Source organism: Oncorhynchus tshawytscha, linkage group LG06 (assembly GCF_018296145.1).
Source record: "Oncorhynchus tshawytscha isolate Ot180627B linkage group LG06, Otsh_v2.0, whole genome shotgun sequence".
In the NCBI taxonomy this organism is placed as follows: domain Eukaryota; kingdom Metazoa; phylum Chordata; class Actinopteri; order Salmoniformes; family Salmonidae; genus Oncorhynchus; species Oncorhynchus tshawytscha.
In genome coordinates, this window is record NC_056434.1 from 21,305,293 (window position 1) to 21,326,232 (window position 20,940).

The 20,940-nt window shown below is 44.2% G+C and overlaps 1 protein-coding gene across 1 annotated transcript in view; it reads left to right on the forward strand.

Moving 5' to 3' along the window:
- LOC112252233 (potassium/sodium hyperpolarization-activated cyclic nucleotide-gated channel 2) overlaps positions 1–20,940 on the forward strand; it is a 111,323-nt gene that overhangs the window by 36,594 nt on the left and 53,789 nt on the right. Inside the window, exon 3 of the mRNA XM_024423295.2 lies at positions 10,671–10,832. Within this exon, the coding sequence (XP_024279063.1) occupies positions 10,671–10,832 (162 nt within the window). The remainder of the gene's footprint in view (positions 1–10,670; positions 10,833–20,940) is intronic.

Sequence of the window (20,940 nt, forward strand, 5' to 3'; positions counted from 1 at the left end):
TTGTAAAAGCAGAATATTTCAGGTCCTCCTACCCCCCCTAACCTTTGACACCCTAACAGCTAATTCCATGGGTGAAAGCACATGATAAGCACATGAAAAGGTCAGAGATAGGCTTGGCAATGATAGGGGCAGCAACCTTAAAGAAGAAAGGGTCTAAACCATCTGACCCAGATGTTTTTTTGTGGTCGTTTAACTTCTTGGTGACAGGGGGGCAGTATTGAGTAGCTTGGATGAATAAGGTGCCCAGAGTAAACTGCCTGCTACTCTGTCCCAGATGCTAATACAGTATATGCATATGGTTAGTAGTATTCGATAGAAAACACTCTGAAGTTTCTACAACTGTTTGAATGATGTCTGTGAGTATAACAGAACTCATATGGCAGGTGAAAACCTGAGACAAATCCAACCAGGAAGTGGGAAATATGAGGTTTGTAGTTTCATTTAAGTGATTGCCTATCCAACATGCTGTGTCTATGGGGCCAGATTACACTTCCCACGGCTTCCAGCAGACGTCAACAGTCTTGAGAAAGTTGTTGAGGCTTCTATTGTGGAAGGGTGTCGAATAAGAGCTGTTTCAACAAGTGGACTAGGCTGAGACCAATCAGTTGTTTACTGCGCGGTCACGCGGGCACACCATTCCTTCTTTTAACTCTGTAATGAATACGCTATTGTCCGGTTGGAATATGTTTGAAGATTTATTATAAAAAGACCCTAAGGATTGATTGTAAACATTGTTTGACATGTTTCTACAAACTGTAATGGAACTCTTTTGACTTTTTGTCTGGATTTTGCGCTCGCGCATTGTGCCTTTGGAATAGTGAACTAAACGCGTGATCAAAACGGAGGTATTTGGACATAAATATGGACGTAATCGAACAAAACTAACATTTCTTGTGGATGTGGGAGTCCTGGGAGTGCATTCCGATGAAGATCAGCAAAAGTAAGTGAAGATTTATAATGCTATTTATGACTTTTGTTGACTCCACAATTTGGCGGGTAACTGTATGGCTTGCTTTTGTGGCTGAACCTGTTCTCAGATGATTGAATATTGTGCTTTTGCCAAAAATGTTTTTTGAAATCTGACACATCGGTTGCATTAAGAACAAGTTTATCTTTAGTTTAATGTAAACATATTTCTTTCATCAAAGTTTATGATGAGTATTTCTGTTATTTGATGTGGCTCTCTGCAATTTCTCCGGATGTTTTGGAGGCATTTCTGAACATGGCGCCAATGTAAACTGAGGTTTTTGGATATAAATATGAACTTGATCGAGCAAAACATACATGTATTTTGTAACATTGAGTCCTGGGAGTGTCATCTGATGAAGATCGTCAAGGGTTAGTGATTAATTTTATCTATATTTCTGCTTTTTGTGACACCTCTCTTTGGTTGGAAAATGGCTGAATGCTTTCTGTGACTAATTGCTGACCTAACATAATGATATGTTCTGCTTTCGCCGAAAAGCCTTTTTGAAATCGGACACTGTGGTTGGATTAACGAGAAGTGTATATTTAAAATGGTGTAAAATACTTGTATGGTTGAGGAATTTTAATTATGAGATTTCTGTTGTTTTGAATTTGGCGCCCTGCAACTTCACTTGCAGGGCGCCCCCAAGCCATATGAGTTCTGTTATACTCACAGACATCATTCAAACAGTTTTAGAAACTTCAGTGTTTCCTATGCATATCTACTAATAATATGCATATCTTAGCTTCTGGGCCTGAGTAGCAGGCAGTTTACTCTGGGCACCTTATTCATCCAAGCTACTCAATACTGCCCCCAAGCCATAGGAGGCTTTAATGGCTAGCTCAGAATATAAGGTTTTAATGGCTAGCTCAGAATATGAGCTTTCCAAAAGTTGTTTATATATTGGAGTCATCATGCCAGACTACCTGGCCTGATGACTCCTTGCTGTCCCCAGTCCACCTGGCCGTACTGGTGCTCCAGTTTCAACTGTTCTGCCTGCGGCTATGGAACCCTGACCATTTCACCAGATGTGCTACCTGTCCCAGACCAGCTGTTTTCAACTCTCTAGAGACAGCAGGAGCGGTAGAGATTGGCTATGAAAAGCCAACTGACATTTACTCCTGAGGTGCTGACCTGTTGCACCCTTGACAACCACTGTGATTATTATTACTTGACCCTGCTGGTCATCTATGAACATTTGAACATCTTGGCCATGTTCTGTAATAATCTCCACCCAGTACAGTCAGAAGAGGACTGGCCACCCCTCATAGCCTGGTTCCTCTCTAGGTTTGTTCCAAGGTTCTGGCCTTTCTATGGAGTTTTTCCTAGCCACTGTGCTTCTACACCTGCATTGCTTGCGGTTTGTGGTTTTAGGCTGGGTTTCTGTACAGCACTTTGTGACATCAGCTGATGTAAGAAGGGCTTTATAAATACATTCGATTGATTGATTGATATTATAGGGCTCATTAATTTTGGGAGCCCAGATAATTTATTTATGAATCCCATCATTGGATGGTTCGGTAGTTGGGTTTCCCAAGGGACTCCATAGGTCAGCATAGTTTACCTACACTACATGACCAAAAGTATGTGGATTAATATGAAGTAGGTCCCTCCTTTGCATCTTTAAAAGCTTACACTATAGGGAAGGCTTTCCACTAGATGTTGGAACAGTGCTGCAGGTACTTGCTTCCAATCAGCCACAAGAGCATTACTGAGGTCAGGCAGTGTAGTTGGGCGATTAGGTCTGGCTCGCAGTTGGTGTTCCAACTCATCCCAAAGGTGTTAAATGGGGTTGAGGTCAGGGCTCTATGCAGACCAGTCAAGTTCTTCCACACCGATCTTGACAAACCATTTCTGTATGGACCTCGCTTTGTGCACAGGGACATTGTCATGCTGAAACAGGAAATGACCTTCCCCAAACTGTTGCCACAAAGTTGGACAGAATCATCTAGAAAGTCATTGTATGTTGTAGCATTAAGATTTCCCTTCACTGGAACTAAGGGGCCTAGCCTGAACCATGAAAAACAGCCCCAGACCACCAATTCCTCCACCAAACTTTACAGTTTGCGCTATGCATTCGGGCAGACAGCGTTCTCAGATTTGTCCGTTGGACTGCCAGATAGGCAGTGGAGATTGCATGGCAATCATGTCATCAACAGGTGTGGCTGAAATAGCCCAATCCACGAATTTGAGGGTGTGTCAAACTTCCTTTTGTATATATAGTGTAATGTTGTAAATATAGAAAAAAAGGAGTTGCCTGGTAATGTGTATGTATCTTTCAAATCTTGGGATGTTCTCAAACCATTACTGTCCATGATATTGGCATGGGTATGGATTGCACATTTAGACCATTGTGGGGATGCAAAAGGCCACCCTCGAGATTGCAAAGCATTATTGTGTAATATTTCAGTATGGGCATGCCATTTTGATTCCCAGTTACATTGTTATTTAATTTTGTGCCAAATATAAATTGTGTGAGTAGTAATAGGACCACAGCGTAGTTTACATTGTTTAAGGAATATACAGTATGGCTGAGGGTTTTGCAAAAAGTACTTTAATCATATGAATGAAATTGGAGCCAATACCCATATGTTCCAAGACAGACCAAGAGGTATGACCATTCTAGTCTATCGAAAGCTTTTTCTGCATCAAGAGATACAGCCCAAGGAGCTGTTGTTTCTGATGAAGAATCTAAGATATGTAATAGTCGACAGAGGTTATCCGAGTATAAACACTTTATAACAAACCCGCTTGGTCTGTGTGGCCTAATTTGGGTAAGTCTCGAGATGACAACATTTTGGAAAACAGTTTTTTATCTGTATTTGTCTAAGACAGGGGGCGATAGTGAGAACACTGGGTGGTATCCTTACCTTTTTTCATAAAAGTGAAATTAGTGCTCTATTCACATCTCTCCCAAATGAACCTTTGTGAACTGCTATATTAATCATTTTGAGCAATAGTGGACCTAATTGATTCCAACATTTTAAATAGACCCCAGGAAGAAATACTGTTCCATCCAGGTGATTTGCCTTTATTCATGCTATCCAATTCCCTTTTTAATTCATTGAGAGAGATTTAGGCTCCCAGCAAGGTGGCTTCCTCTGTTGAGAGAAGAAGAGTTCGTAATTATTTTAGAAAGTACCTAGTCTGGCTTGGTGTGGATTTACAATCAGAGGTGTATATGCATCGAGCACAGTTCTTTATAGAAGCTTGAGAATCTTTGCTGATGAATTTGGGTTCTGACAGTAATTCCCCTGTTCCAGATTCAATAGATTCAATCAGTTAATTGATCATTACGTTTACTGTTGGCCAGTAAACAACTGGGACAATTACCATGGAAGTAATGGTTGAGTCTAACTTGATGGATGGCAAATTCTGCTCTCTGCCTGATCAATAAATATGTTCTGTCTTGACTTTGGAAAGAGTAATAGCTACCTGGTCTGAAAAGAGTTTGTTGAGAACGCTCCAACGCAGTTAACAACATTTGCATTATTTTTAATAAATCCTTCGGCAGCATCCCATAGTATCCAGGGGTCATCGACTTAATTTTTATTGATCATTATTAATTAATTTAGTCACATTTCAAATCGATCAAAGAATGTTTGATTCTGTAGTAATGAAATGTTGAAATGCCATCTTATGGCTCCTTTAGGAGATTCCGAAATGTGAAGTTGTCAGTAGTAAGCGTAGTGGTCAGACAAGCTCATATGTTGAAGATAGAAATAGAGGTGTAGATAATACTATGCAATCGATTCGTGAGAAAGATTTATGGCTGTTTGAGTAATAAGTGCACTCTTTTGATTCAGGATTATGTGCTCACCAGGCATCAATAACGTTGTAATCAGAGAGTATATACTGGAGAGCCTTGGTTGTAGTTGGTCTTATTAAATTTGTTTTGAATGTCCAAAATGGCATTCATGCCTTTCTCAATAACCAGATGGAATTCAGTTAATTCTAACAATATGCTGTTCAGAGAATCCAAAAACATTGGATCATATGAATTTGGAGTATACTCATTAATAAAGGCAATTTTCTGTCCATTATGGATACATTTAAGGAAATTGATTCTGCCTTCTTTGTCTTCGCCTCTACCCAAGAAAGTTTATTAGTATCATTATGATTACAGCTTCAGTTTTGTTTGGGGCTGATGAAAAAGCAGCAGCTTGTAGAAATGACTATATAAGTGTTTTTGGAGCAGGTGTGTTTCTTGGAGCATTGATTGATTTATAAATCTTGGTTCTCTTCAAACTAGAAACCACATATCCTGAGGCCGCATTTATTGTAGGTGGGGATTTTAACAAAGCAAATTTGAGGAAAACGCTACCGAAGTTCTATCAACACATTGACTGTAGTAGCCGTGCTGGAAAAACACTCAACCACTAATATTCTCTATTCCGGGATGCCGACAATGCCCTCCACTGCCCTTCCTTCGACAAATCAGATCACAGCTCCATTTTGCTCCTCCCTTCCTATAGGCAGAAACTCAAACAGGATGTACCCGTGCTAAGGTCTATTCAATGCTGGTCTGACCAATCGGAATCCATGCTTCAAGATTGTTTTGATCATATGGACTGGGATATGTTCCGGGTAGCCTCGGATAATAACATTGATGTATACACAAACATGGTGACTGAGTTCATCAGGAAGTGTATAAGGGATGTTGTTCCAACTGTGACTATTAAAACCTACCCAAATCAGAAACCATGGATAGATGGCAGCATTCGTGCTAAACTGAAAGCGCAAACCACCGCATTTAACCATGGCAAGGTGACTGGGAATATGGTCAAATACAAAGTGTGTAGTTATTCCCTCCATAAGGCAATCAAACAGGCAAACGCCAGTACAGAGACAAAGTGGAGTCGCAATGCAACGGCTCAGACACGATACGTATGTGGCAGGGTCTACAGACAATCACGGATTACAAAGGGAAAACCAGTCAGGTAGCGGAAACTGACGTCTTGCTCCAAGTCAAGCTAAACACCTTCTTCGCTGCTTTGAGGATAGCACAGTGCCATCAATGTGGACCTCTACCACGGACTGTGAGCTCGCCTTCAATGTGTCCGATGTGAGTAAGACATTTAAACGTGTTAACCCTCGCATGGCTGCCGTCCCATATGGCATCCCTAGCCGCATCCTCAGAGCATGCGCAGACCAGCTGGCTGGAGTGTTTACGGACATATTCAATCTCTCCTTATCCCAGTCTGCTGGGATAAGGAAACACTGAACTAACTTACTATCGCCCTGTAGCACTCACTTCTGTCATCATGAAGTGCTTTGAGAGGCTAGTTAAGGATCAAATCACCTCTACCTTACCTGACACCCTAGACCCACTTCAATTTGCTTATCGCCCAAATAGATCCACAGACGATGCAATCGCCGTTGCACTGCACACTGCCCAATCACATCTGGACAAAAGGAATACCAATGTAAGAATGCTGTTAATTGACTATAGCTCAGCCTTCAACACCATAGTACCCTCCAAGCTCATCAGGACTTTCTGACGGGCCGCCCCCAAGTGGTGAAGGTAGGAAACAACACCTCCCCTTCACTGATCCTCAACAATGGGGCCCCACAAGGGTACATACTCAGCCCCCTCCTGTACTCCCTGTTCACCCATGACTGTGTGGCCACACATGTCTCCAACTCAATTATCAAGTTTGCAGATGACACAACCATAGTAGGCCTGAATACCAACAATGAAGAGACATCCTACAGGGAGGAGGTGAGGGACCTGGCGGAGTGGTGCCAGGAAAATAACCTCTCCCTCAACGTCAACAAAATTAAGGAGATGATCGTGGACTTCAGGAAAAAGCAGAGGGAGCACGTCTCTATCCACATTGGAAAGGTGGAAAGCTTTAATTTCCTCAGTGTACACATCACTGACCATCTGAAATGGTCCACCCACACAGACAGTTTAGCAAAGAAGGCCAAACAGCAGGAGGCTGAAGAAATTTGGCTTGGCCCCTAAGACCCTTTTACAGATGCACAATTGAAAGCATCCTGTCGGGCTGCCTGGTACGGCAACTGCACCGCATGCAACCAAAGGGTGGTGCGCTCTGCCCAGCGCATCAACGGGGGCAGACTGCCTGCCCTCCAGGACACCCACAGCACCCGATGTCACAGGAAGGCCAAAAAGATCATCAAGGCACGGCCTGTTCACCCCACTATCATCCAGAAGGCGAGGTCAGTACAGGTGTATTAAAGCTGGTACCGAGACACTGAAAAACAGCTTCTATCTCAAGGCCATCATACTGTTAAATAGCCATCACTAGCCGGCTACCACCCAGTTACTCAACCCTGCACCTATATACAGTGCCTTGCGAAAGTATTCGGCCCCCTTGAACTTTGCGACCTTTTGCCACATTTCAGGCTTCAAACATAAAGATATAAAACTGTATTTTTTTGTGAAGAATCAACATTGTCTTGTTGGAAGACAAATCTCCGTTCCAGTCTCAGGTCTTTTGCAGACTCCATCAGGTTTTCTTCCAGAATGGTCCTGTATTTGGCTCCATCCATCTTCCCATCAATTTTAACCATCTTCCCTGTCCCTGCTGAAGAAAAGCAGGCCCAAACCATGATGCTGCCACCACCATGTTTGACAGTGGGGGTGGTGTGTTCAGGGTGATGAGCTGTGTTGCTTTTACGCCAAACATAACGTTTTGCATTGTTGCCAAAAAGTTCAATTTTGGTTTCATCTGACCAGAGCACCTTCTTCCACATGTTTGGTGAGTCTCCCAGGTGGCTTGTGGCAAACTTTAAACGGCACTTTTTATGGATATCTTTAAGAAATGGCTTTCTTCTTGCCACTCTTCCATAAAGGCCAGATTTGTGCAATATACGACTGATTGTTGTCCTATGGACAGAGTCTCCCACCTCAGCTGTAGATCTCTGCAGTTCATCCAGAGTGATCATGGGCCTCTTGGCTGCATCTCTGATCAGTCTTCTCCTTGTATGAGCTGAAAGTTTAGAGGGACGGCCAGGTCTTGGTAGATATGCAGTGGTCTGATACTCCTTCCATTTCAATATTATCGCTTGCACAGTGCTCCTTGGGATGTTTAAAGCTTGGGAAATCTTTTTGTATCCAAATCCGGCTTTAAACTTCTTCACAACAGTATCTCGGACCTGCCTGGTGTGTTCCTTGTTCTTGATGATGCTCTCTGCGCTTTTAACGGACCTCTGAGACTATCACAGTGCAGGTGCATTCATACGGAGACTTGATTACACACAGGTGGATTGTATTTATCATCATTAGTCATTTAGGTCAACATTGGATCATTCAGAGATCCTCACTGAACTTCTGGAGAGAGTTTGCTGCACTGAAAGTAAAGGGGCTGAATAATTTTGCACGCCCAATTTTTCAGTTTTTGATTTGTTAAAAAAGTTTGAAATATCCAATAAATGTCGTTCCACTTCATGATTGTGTCCCACTTGTTGTTGATTCCTCACAAAAAAATACAGTTTTATATCTTTATGTTTGAAGCCTGAAATGTGGCAAAAGGTCGCAAAGTTCAAGGGGGCCGAATACTTTCGCAAGGCACTGTACATAGATGTGGAATCACTGGTCACTTTAATAATGTTTACATACTGCTTTATTCATTTCATATGTATATACTGTATTCTATTCTACTGTATATATTTCTTAATTCCATTATTTTACTTTTAGATTTGTGTGTATTGTTGTGAATTGTTAGATATTACTGCACTTTTGGAGCTAGGAACACAAGCATCTCACTACACCCGCAATAACATTGCTAAATATGTGTATGTGACCAATAAAATTTGATATGATTTTATGCCACATTTCTGTTGATTTTGAAGAATAATGTGATAAATACCTTAGAAGTTTTTGAACTGTCCTACTTTATCAATATAAAATGGAAAATACCTGTTAATGTTTTGTGGTCATTTGATAATTAGAAAATAAATGATCAAGCATTTTAACCTTCAATCATGACTTGAAAAAAGTATTTAGTACACAATTATTATCATGGAAAAAAATGTTTTATTTTTATTTTTGCAAAACAATATATTTTTGTGTCCCTTGCTTGAGCATAGTACTTTGACATTTTGGAATTACCAATGAGGAGTTTGTAAATGCACCATATAAGAGCAGGGAATATACAATAACAGGAGGGAACAACACCAAAAGAGAAGGGATCTAATTCTGCAGTACACAGGACTTGAAACACCATAATAGTGTTTTTAAACTTTTCCCAGCCTCTGGCAAGGTGTTGCACATCTCCTGATTATGTGGTGTGTGGTACCATTTCATGTTTCAGAACACCTCAGGGTGAATGTTTCAGTACACCTTAAATCTGTCCCAATACCCTCACAACCATGTGTTTCAATCCTCCAGCAAAGTTAAGGTGCCGTCTCCTTTAAGGTATTGGCAGCTCAGTTACCACTAGTTTTAGTGTTTCAGTGTTACAAAACACTACATTTTAACATTGACAAGCCACTGCATTTATTTAGATATGTGTGCACTGCGGGTAAATTATACACAAGCAGAAACAGCTGTGCAGGCACCTTGAAAAACACCCACATACAGTACCACCCAAACACAGGAAACACAGGTGCCTCGGTAACACAGGGAGTTTGTTTTTAATTGTAGGGCTTTTGAGACAAAGCTGGAAAGAGGTGATACAAAAGGATGCTTGCTTGGCCTTTTTCACCACAGATATTCCAATACAGTCACTTGGAGAAACAGCAAAGGGATACATTCCAGCCTTCTGTTGTATATCAGAGCAGGTTCTAATTTTGCATTCAGTTAAGCTTTAAACACACGGGTTGGCGTGAGTGAGGTCTTGTAAGATGACTGAATCGCCTGGCTCACACTCTGTTGGAGCTCTACATTGTAAACAACAGTCGGGAGCATCTCTTCTCTCCCCTGTCTTCGTAGAGGGGTGTTAATGGCCTAGTTACTATATAGGGCAACTTCTCCTGTCTCAGGTGTGGTAGCCTTTTGGTCTTATGTTTTTGGGGGCTTAATTGGTTCTCCTGCAGGGGTTTTCTGGAACACACACGCATGCACACTTGCACGATAGGGAGACAGGCCCTTTGACCACAGCCAAAGGGCCACAGCTGAGAAGTGTTTACAAGGCTGTGACCATAACACCAGTGCATCACTCAGGGCTGGGTGTTCTAAACAAACACTCACCATAATAGGACAAGCCTTGGTCTTGGAGAGGGAAGGAAAGGGGAGGGAGGGAGAGGAGAGGTGGGTGGAGGAAGGGAAGGAAGGGAGAATGAGGGAGGATAGCTGTCTTATGTCTGATTGATTGAAATTTTTGACATTCCACACTTACTGTATCTCTCTTGATCATGTTCATCTCAAAAGAGCTATTAGTGCCTGATGAGTGCAGGAAATTAGTGTCATCATCGCAGAAGTTATTTGGTGTGCTTCATTTCTCAAAGTAACTTACGAAAATGCAACAGCTGTGTGTTCAGAAAAGCAACTGTGCATAATCGGTATCGGCAAACTTACTTACTGAATTTCGATAACTAATCCAATCATGAATCCAAATCCTGTCCATATCCTGTTGTAACCAGATAATGCAAATAATGTAATCTGGCTCCATCTTTTAATTTTTTTTATCATGTGTTCATTGTCTTTGTTAACGTAAGCTAAATCCATGTGAAATGGTGAATGAATAAGGTGTTACACACCACTGACTGTCCTCTCTTTCTGTCCCTCTCGTGACAGATCTTCCATATGACCTATGACCTGGCCAGTGCAGTGATGCGTATCTTCAACCTGATTGGTATGATGTTGCTGCTGTGTCACTGGGATGGCTGTTTGCAGTTCCTGGTTCCCATGCTGCAGGATTTCCCCCAGGACTGCTGGGTCTCCCTTAACAAGATGGTGGTAAGTGCTGCTAATGCCATGTTCAAAACAATTGGGAACTCTGAAAAATATTAGGTCAAATCATGATGTCAGTGATCTTCAGGTCAGAAAGTGGCACTCGCGAAAGGGGCCCAAATTCTCGAGTTGGAATACCGCTCAAATCGATTTTTCCCAGTCTGAGTTCTCAGTTGTTTTGAATGCACTGAAGTTAGATATCGAGGATTTCCGAGTTCCCCTTTCCCAGTTGTTTTGAACGCGGCATTAATACACACTCTAGAGCGGGAGTGTCAAACAAATTTCCCCCGAGGGCCGCACTGAAAATAGGTTACATCTCCTTGCGGTCCAAATTTGCTAAACATAGTCCTGTATCAATCGTTTTTTGAATTTTCGCTCCCTGACTGTCTAGCTTTCATTTCTGTGATTATTGTGAGCTGGACACAGTCAAGAGACTGTATGAATTTAAGTCCACTATAATTTCTACAGTTTCGATTTGGTTTTAGTCATTTAAAAGTATACTGGGTTTTGTTTTCCCCGCGGGCTGTATGTTTGACAACCCTGCTCTAGATTTTAGATCCATTCCGTACTCTAGGGGCTTGTTCCCGTACACCAGACTGGACTCACTGGACATACGTTTGGTATTTTACGTTAATGTTTGCGTCTACGAAAGTATGATGTGTTACATTTTCTCTGGCTACTGAAGACAGAAGGTTTACGTAGGAGCTGTGGCAATTTTAGCATATAAATATTGGTGGAGCAAAAAATATATATATTGGGGTGTGCATGCCAGCAAAATCACTACACAACACTAAACAATACAAGAATCACACTATAACGGTGACAAACGGTACCCACAAACTGTTAGGACCAACATAAAGCTGTCCCAACAGCAGTACCAACAGCAGTCCCAAAACCTTACCACTGCTACACCTGGCTATCAGCGGAGCCTTGTCCGCTTGCCCTGCGGTAGCAGAGAGAACAGTACTGCTTGCTGAATAGTGCCGCTTGCCACACGGCAAGCAGAGAGAACAGTCTATGATGACTAGGGTGGCTGGAGTCTTTGACAATTTTTAGGGCCTTCCTCTGACACCGCCTCGTATAGAGGTCCTGGATGGCAGGAAGCTTGGCCCCAGTGATGTACTGGGCTGTTCGCACTACCCTCTGTAGTGCTTTGCTGTCAGAAGCCGAGCAGTTGCCATACGAGGCAGTGATGCAACGAGTCAGGATGCTCTCAATGGTTCAGCTGTAGAACCTTTTGAGGATCTGAGGACCCATGCCAAATCTTTTCAGTCTCCTGAGGGGGAATAGGTTTTCTCGTGCCCTCTTCACAACTGTCTTGGTGTGCTCGGACCATGTTAGTTTGTTGGTGATGTGGACACCAAGGAACTTGAAGTTCTCAACCTGCTCCACTGCAGCCCCGTCGATGAGAATGGGGGCATGCTCGGTCCTCTTTTTTCTGTAGTCCAGAATCATCTCTTTTGTCTTGATCACGTAGAGGGAGAGGTTGTTGTCCTGGCACCACACAGCCAGGTCTCTAACCTCCTCCCTATAGGATGTCTCATTATTTTCAGTGATCAGGCCTACCACTGTTGTGTCATTGGCAAAACTTGATGATGGTGTTGGAGTCGTCCCTGGCCGTGCAGTCATTAGTGAACAGGGAGTACAGGAGGCGACTGAGCACGCACCCTTGAGGGGCCCCTGTGTTGAGGTTCAGCGTGGCGGATGTGTTGTTACCTACCTTTACCACCTGGGGTATTTACAAATTCTACCTATTGGGAGGGGCAGAAAACAGTTTTCAGCCAGCGTTTGAGTTGTGAGACTCTGCTGTAGAGCTCATCACTCCCCCTAACTGGTAGGGGGCCAGAGACAATTACTCGATGATGACACATGTTTCTGGCTGATTTACACGCTGAAGCTGTGTTGCGCTTGGTGACCTCTGACTGTTTCATCCTAACATCTTTGGTGCCGACGTGGATAACAATATCCCTATAGTCTCTACACTCGCCAGTTTTAGCTTTAGCCAGCACCATCTTCAGATTAGCCTTAACGTCGGTAGCCCTGCCCCCTGGTAAACAATGTATGATCTCTGGATGATTCGTTTTAAGTCTAATACTGCGGGTAATGGAGTCGCCAATGACTAGAGTTTTCAATTTGTCAGAGCTAATGGTGGGAGGCTTCGGCGTCCCAGACCCCGTAATGGGAGGAGTAGAGACCAGAGAAGGCTCGGCCTCTGACTCCGACTCGCTGCTTAATGGGGAGAACAGGTTGAAAGTTTCTGTCGGCTGAATGAGCACCGGTTGAGCATTCCTACAGCATTTCCTTCCATAAGCTATGAGAAAGTTATCCGGCTGCAGGGACTGTGCGAGGGGATTTATCATACTATCTGTACTTACTGGTGGCACAGACAGACTCTGTTTCATCCTTTCCTACACTTGAACATAGCCTTATTATTATTACAGCATATTGGATGACTATCATTCATATCCCACTAGCCCAGCTCAATGTAACATCGATAGGTTTAGGCTACTACATGATACTAAAATTTTCCCAGTACCCATCAAGAGATTGCTACAACCTAACCTATGAATGAAGGTTTGCAACGTGGGTGCACAGGTCATGATCATTTTTTGTAATCAAGGTGACAGACAGTGACACATTCAATACCGGATTGCACACTCTTGCCTGCATCTAGGTTATAATCATTAGTCCAACAGTTGCAAATGAGAGTTTCTATTGGACAAATTCAGGTATGTTTATCTCCGTTTGGATTGCTTCCATTAAGAAACATTTTTCAACAATGAATACACCCCTGATCACGTGCAAACACAGATCACTTTCATAGCAGCCACTTACAAACAGCTTGTTGTATATATAATTCCTTCTCACATCTATCTATGTTCTCTCCTCCTTTCACCTTTTCCCTTCACTTGTGGATTAGACGTGTTTAGATAATTTACCTAAACACATCAGCTGTCTGTGACCAGGCGAAAAAACATTTGCAACCTGCATAATATCATGACTGCTAACCACTACACACAGCCTACATCATTGTCACGTCATAGTCAACATAGCTAGTAGAAGTAACGTGTTAGTAAACCAGCTACAATCATGCAGCACAGTGTACACTCAGCTGCAAGCAATTTAGCGGTTAAACTGGTGGAAGAGTTCTAGTGTTGGATTGCCATAGTCAGCTAGCTAACATAGCATCCCTTTCTGTTTGATCCAGGTGTTTGAGTAAGCTAAACTTGCTTGCTGCATTCGATGCTAGCTAAGAAAGTGAAAGCGAAGTGTAGAAAATCTATACTATGAAATATAGCTAGCTCTCTCTCTCGCTTCTCCTTAATTTTGGAAGAAATTAATTTGTTCAAAACTGTTGTCTTTCTCCCTATTTGAGTCAACTACTCATCACATTTTATGAACTGCAGCGCTAACAAGATGTAGCTTATGCTTTCAGTACTAGATAAATTCTCTGAAGCTTTGATTGGGTGGACAACATGTCAGTTCATGCTGCAAGAGCTCTGAGAGGTTGGAGGATGTCCTCCGGAAGTTGTCATAATTACTGTGTAAGTCTATGGAAGAGGTTGAGAACCATGAGCCTCCTAGGTTTTGTATTGAAGTCAATGTACCCAGAGGAGGATAGAAGTTAGTTGTCCTCGGGCTACACCATGGTGCTACTCTACAGAATGCTGCTGAGGATACTGTAGACCTTCATTGCCAAACAGTGTGTTTTATTTGGTGATGTGAATATATTTAGTATAGTTTTTATCTAAAAGTAAAAATATTTTAATGTTTCACTATTCCATTTTTATGAAATTCATTGAGGAGAATGGTCGTCCCCTTCCTCCACTGAGGAGCCTCCAAATGTATGATAAGTTACATCATCCAATTCGTATGCTATTGTACGACTGGGGTAAGACGTATGATACTATACGTCCTCTAATTAGTATGATATTGCACGACCACTATTCCATTCATGATGTAACGTAAGGTACTAAATGTAATGTAATGTATCGTAGTAAATGGAAGGGAACAGATTTACATACGGAATGTCATGAATTGCCCTGAGGCCAGGTTGAGACACAGATGAAGCCTATTCCTGGACTAAAAACACTTTCAGATTGAGATTCTCCACTGAGGATGCTTTATAGTCCAGGAGTAGATTTAATCTGGGTCTGGAAAATCTACCAATCTACCTCAAAAGAAGTCTGAAGTAACTAATCCATAGCTCACTACACTTTAGTAAGGGGATGGATTCAGTACACATCACTGCATTCTGTATCAGAAAGTAGGCTGACCCTCTTTGAAGTTGTAGATCGATGCTTTGCACTCTTTATGTTTATAAACCCTGCTGCATAAACTTCTGCCTACCTTACTTCATTGTTAACTTACAGACGTACAAGATACCAGACCCAGTCTCAGGAATAGCTAACCTGGGAGATTCTGTAAATCTGCTTTTAGTTTTTTCGCACCTTCCTTGTTGAATAATCTCCAAGGCTCTCTAAAATGTGACGAATTGGTGACTCTAAGGCAATTGAAACGGCTGATTGAGGACCTTTTTACTGAAGAATGTGTTTGTTTTCTATGATTGTGTTTAGATTTTCGTGTATTGATGTGAAGATTAATGTCTATATTAATGTGTGTTGATGTGAATCGGAATATTGATGTGTATCGTGTATTGATGTGTGTACAGGAATCTGTAAAAGGGACCTTGGTCTCAGCATGACACCCTGCCAAAATGAAGGTTAAATAAAAAAAATACATAAAAAAACACACACACGAACACACGCATCTCGGTCCCTTTACGTTGCTCAGAGCTGGGCTCTCTCTCTGTGTGTACTCCGCGCCAGTTTCCCTGAGAACAGTTGTCCCGGTGATCAGTCACAGCCTGAGAGCAGGCATCTCCCAGCAATCAAGGTCATCATCTCTCCAGAGGCGAAAGGCTTCAAATGAAAGACGCAGCGTTAAATGATCCATCTCCATGTCACTCGAGACTTGTTCACTTTGAGTGGCTGCTTGACTACTCACTGCATCCCGCTCCCCTACACGGCAAGCTCTGCAACCTCCATGCTGCTCAGAGAACAGAGAGAAATACACACAAATTTTTGTTTTATGCCTTCCACAAGCCATAGCCCTAACTTTAACCACTTGGACCTAAACTTAACCCTTTGAGTTCTTGTTGTAGACTCAGGTGTGAGAGGCTTTCTGCCGACTAGCTTTAGGCCCTGTGGGAGAGAATTGCCAGAAGGTCTCTCCATCAAACAGTCAGTCATCATGTTAGTATGCATTACCTGACCCTCCCTGATCTGACCATTGACACAGACTGTTCTGCTATAAGCCAGGATTTAAGTTTACAGCAGGCTGATCAAATTAAATCAAATAAAAAATGTCCCCTCTGTTATGTAAGTCAGGGCCAGGTGCTTTCATTTGATGTACTGTATACTGTATAGGTCTTAGATCAATGGAATTATAATAAATCCCTGGATCTGGGTAGAGTAATCCGAATCCCTTGCCAGGGATCATCCGGTTAGAGGACGCAGAACAGCCATGGGAAATACAATTACTCATATGAATGACATATGCACTTACACACGCGTGCGCACGTGTGCATGCACACACACACACAAAGTATACTTGACTGATGTGTGTGTTATATCACTGTCTCTTTATCTTTAACCCCTGTAGCATCAGACAAGAACACACTCACTCGCTCACACATGCACACACACACACACACACACACAACACACACACACACACACACACACACACACACACACACACACACACACACACACAGTAGCTGATCATTAATATTTCAAGCATCCTACCATGCCTACACCTGGCCCTTAGGGTTGGCAAAAATGCCCAGACCAGTTAAGGCAGCTAATATGGTAAATGTAGCTGAAGAGGTTACACATAAACTCCGAGCCACAGCAACCATTACACACACACACACACACATCCACGACCACCTGCATGCACACAACCACGCAGGCATGCACCCTCACACACCCACACACACCATGAACCCCCTTCTCCTTGTACCTCGCACCTCCCTCCAGGATCTTGGAACAGATCATCAGAGATAATTTCATACATCGAGCACCACCCACATTCCACAGTCTTCCTCAGAGCCAGTGCCTTATGAGAATCAGAGTCTATACAGAATATATAGAGAGACTCACCTGTTCTAGTCTAAACACCATGCAGGCTGTCTGTTGATTTTATTGCTATGGGGATTGGGGGACTTGGTGGCCCAGTGTACTCCCCCATGTTTTCTTATTTGATCCCAGTGGGGCTCCACTCCCATACCTGTAGAGATGGATGCTTGTTCTCTGTTAATAGATCAGCATTACTGTCAGCTGCCTGGCTCTGTGGCTGCAGTACTGGCGTGGTGCCACACACACACACACAGACACACACAGACACACCCACACCCCCACACACACACACACACACACACACACACACATATATATGGTATTGTCCTACCGAGACACATAGGAAATGAATGTGTCAGTGCAGTGGAGGTTGGTCAGTCATCTGCACTGGGGACTGGGTTTATAGATCACAGACACTCTGTGTGTGTGTGTGTGTGTGTGTGTGTGTGTGTGTGTGTGTGTGTGTGTGTGTGTGTGTGTGAGGCAGCATAGAGACGTTAGTATAAAATCCTGTAAATTCAGATAAGCTACAGCGAGCGGGCCGAGCCAGAGCAGCTCGCTACAACATGCCTCCAATAGTGGCCCTTTTTCATCCATGTTTGTACCGTTACCTCTGGCTCTGGCACAGTTATTAGCTACCTAAACTCATATGTCAAATAGGCCTGGTGATTGTGAGTATACATCATACTGATAGATCTTTTATGTATTGGGGCTTCATCTTCCATTAGATGGATGTGTGTGTTTCCTTGCACATAGTGTATGTGTGTGCATGAATGTGCCGTGTTTATTTCCATCTCAGAGCTTTGTGAGGGGCTGCTGCTGGTGTTTGCCTGGCAGGCACACTCTGTAGGCAGCATGCTGATAGACCAGAGAGAGAGAGCAACCTTGGGAAAATCCTCTGCATTATCATTAACAGCAGACTCGCACATTTCCTCAATGAAAACAATGTACTGAGCAAATGTCAAACTGGCTTTTTACAAAATTACCTTACAACAGACCACTTATTCACCCTGCACACCCTAATTGACAAACAAACCAAAACAAAGGTAAAGTCTTCTCATGCTTTGTTGATTTCAAAAAAGCTTTTGACTCAATTTGGCTTGAGGGTCTGCTGTACAAATTGATGGAAAGTGGTGTTGTGGGAAAAACATCCGACATTATAAAACCCACGTACACAAACATCAAGTATGCAGTTAAAATTGGCAAAAAAACACACACATTTCTTTCCACAGGGCTGTGGGGTGAGACAGGGATGCAGCTTAAACTTCACCCTCTTCAAAATATATATCAATGAATTGGCGAGGACACTAGAACTGCAGCCCCCGTCCTCCGCCTACTAGAATCTGAAGTCAAGTGTCTCAAGTCAAGTCAAGGGCCCACAGCAGCACCTACAGGTTCTGCACAGATTCTGTCAGATCTGGGCCCTGACAGTAAGACAAAAATCATGGTGTTCCAAAAAAGGTCCAGTCACCAGGACCACAAATACAAATACCATCTAGACACTGTTGCCCTAGAGCACACAAAAACTATACATACCTTGGTCTAAACATCAGCGCCACAGGTAACTTCCACAAAGCTGTGAACGATCGTAGAGACAAGGCAAGAGGGGCCTACTATGCCATCAAAAGGAACATAAAATTTGACCTACCAATTAGGGTCAGGCTAAAAAATACTTGAATCATTTATAGAACCCATTGCCCTTTATGGTTGTGAGGTCAGGGGTCCACTCACCAACCAATTATGAGACAAACACCAAAATGAGACTACATGTAGAATTCTGCAAAAATATCCTCTGTATACAATGTAAAACACCAAATAATGCATGCAGAGCAAAATTAGGCCGATATCCGTTAATGATCAAAATCCAGAAAAGAGACGTTAAATTCTACAACCACGTAAAAGGAAGTGATTCCCAAACCTTCCATAACAAAGCCATCACCTACAGAAATATTAATCTGGATAAGAGTCCCCTAAGCAAGCTGGTCCTGGAGAATATAACACAATTAGACCCAGCCAAATCATGAGAAAACAAAAAGATAATTACTTGACACATTGGAAATAATTAGGAAAAAACTGACCAAACTAACTGACCAAACTAGAATGCTATTATCAAACTAGAATGCTATTAGAAAACAAACCCAATTGTTATAAACTCCCATATCTATTGAGTGAAATTGTCACACCCTGACCATAGTTTGCTTTGTATGTTTTTATTTTTGTTTGGTCAGGGTGTGATCTGAGTGGGCATTCTATGTTGTGTGTCTAGTTTGTCTGTTTCTGTGTTTGGCCTGATATGGTTCTCAATCAGAGGCAGGTGTTAGTCATTGTCTCTGATTGGGAACCATACTTAGGTAGCCTGGGTTTCACTGTGTTTGCGGGTGATTGTTCCTTTCTTTGTGTTTTGCACCAGATAGGGCTGTTTTGAGTTCTCACGTTTATTGTTTTCGTTAGTTTATTCATGTATAGCGTCTTCATTAAAGAAACATGAATAACCACCACGCTGCGTTTTGGTCCTCCTCTCCTTCAGATGAAGAAAACCGTTACAGAATCACCCACCACAACAGGACCAAGCGGCGTGGTAATGGGCAACGGCAAAAGCAGCAGCAGGAGAAGCAGCAGCAGCAGTGGGAGAGGCTGCACTACTTGGAAGAATGGACATGGGAGGACGAATTGGATGGTAAAGGACCCTGGGCTCAGCCAGGAGAATATCGCCGCCCCAAAGAAGAACTGGAGGCGGCGAAAGCGGAGAGGCGCTGGTATGAGGAGGCAGCGCGGCGTCGTGGATGGAAGCCTGAGAGTCAGCCCCAAAAATTTATTGGGGGGGGCTCACAGGGAGTATGGCTACGCCAGGTAGGAGACCTGAGCCAACTTCCTGTGGTTACCGGGGGGCGAGAGAGACCGGGCAGGCACCGTGTTATGCTGTGAAGCGCACGGTGTCCCCAGTGCGGGTGCATAGCCCGGTGCGGTACATTCCAGCTCCGCGTATCGGCCGGGCTAGAGTGGGCATCGAGCCAAGTGCCATGAAGCCGGCTCTACGCATCTGGTCTCCAGTGCGTCTCCTTGGGCCGGCTTACATGGCACCAACCTTGCGCACGGTGTCCCCGGTTCGCCTGCATAGCCCAGTGCAGGCTATTCCACCTCGCCGCACTGGCAGGGCGACCGGGACCACTCAACCGGGTAAGGTTGGGCAGGCTCGGTGCTCAAGATCTCCAGTGCACCTGCACGGCCCGGTCTATCCATCACCACCTCCACGCACCAGCCCTCCGGTGGCAGCCCCCGTACCAGGCTGTCTCTCCGGTCCATCCTTACAGGGGCTCCCTCTCCAGCGCTGCCGGAGACTCCCGCCTCTCCGGCGCTACCAGAGCCTTCCTCCTCTCCGGCGCCGCCTGAGCCACCCGTCTGCCCAGTGCCGCCTGAGCCACCCGTCTGCCCAGCGCCGCCAGTGCCGCCCGTCTGCCAGGAGCCGCCAGTGCCGCCCGTCTGCCAGGAGCCGCCCGTCTGCCAGGAGCCGCCAGTGCCGCCCGTCTGCCAGGGGCCGCCAGTGCCGCCCGTCTGCCAGGGGCCGCCAGTGCCGCCCGTCTGCCAGGGGCCGCCAGTGCCGCCCGTCTGCCAGGGGCCGCCAGTGCCGCCCGTCTGCCAGGGGCCGCCAGTGCCGCCAGTCAGCCAGGGGCCGCCAGTGCCGCCAGTCAGCCAGGGGCCGCCAGTGCCGCCAGTCAGCCAGGGGCCGCCAGAGCCCCTCTGTCCCGAGCTGCCGACCCTCTGTCCCGAGCTGCCACCCCTCTGTCCCGAGCAGCTGCCCCTCAGTCCAGTGGGGTCATGTAGTAGGGTCGCCGTAGATAGGAGGCCAAGGAAGCGGACAAGGTGGCGGACTAAGACTATGGGGAAGAGGGGGCCACGTCCAGCACCATAGCCGCCACCGCGGACAGATGCCCACCCAGACCCTCCCCAATAGGTGCAGGTTTTGAGGCCGG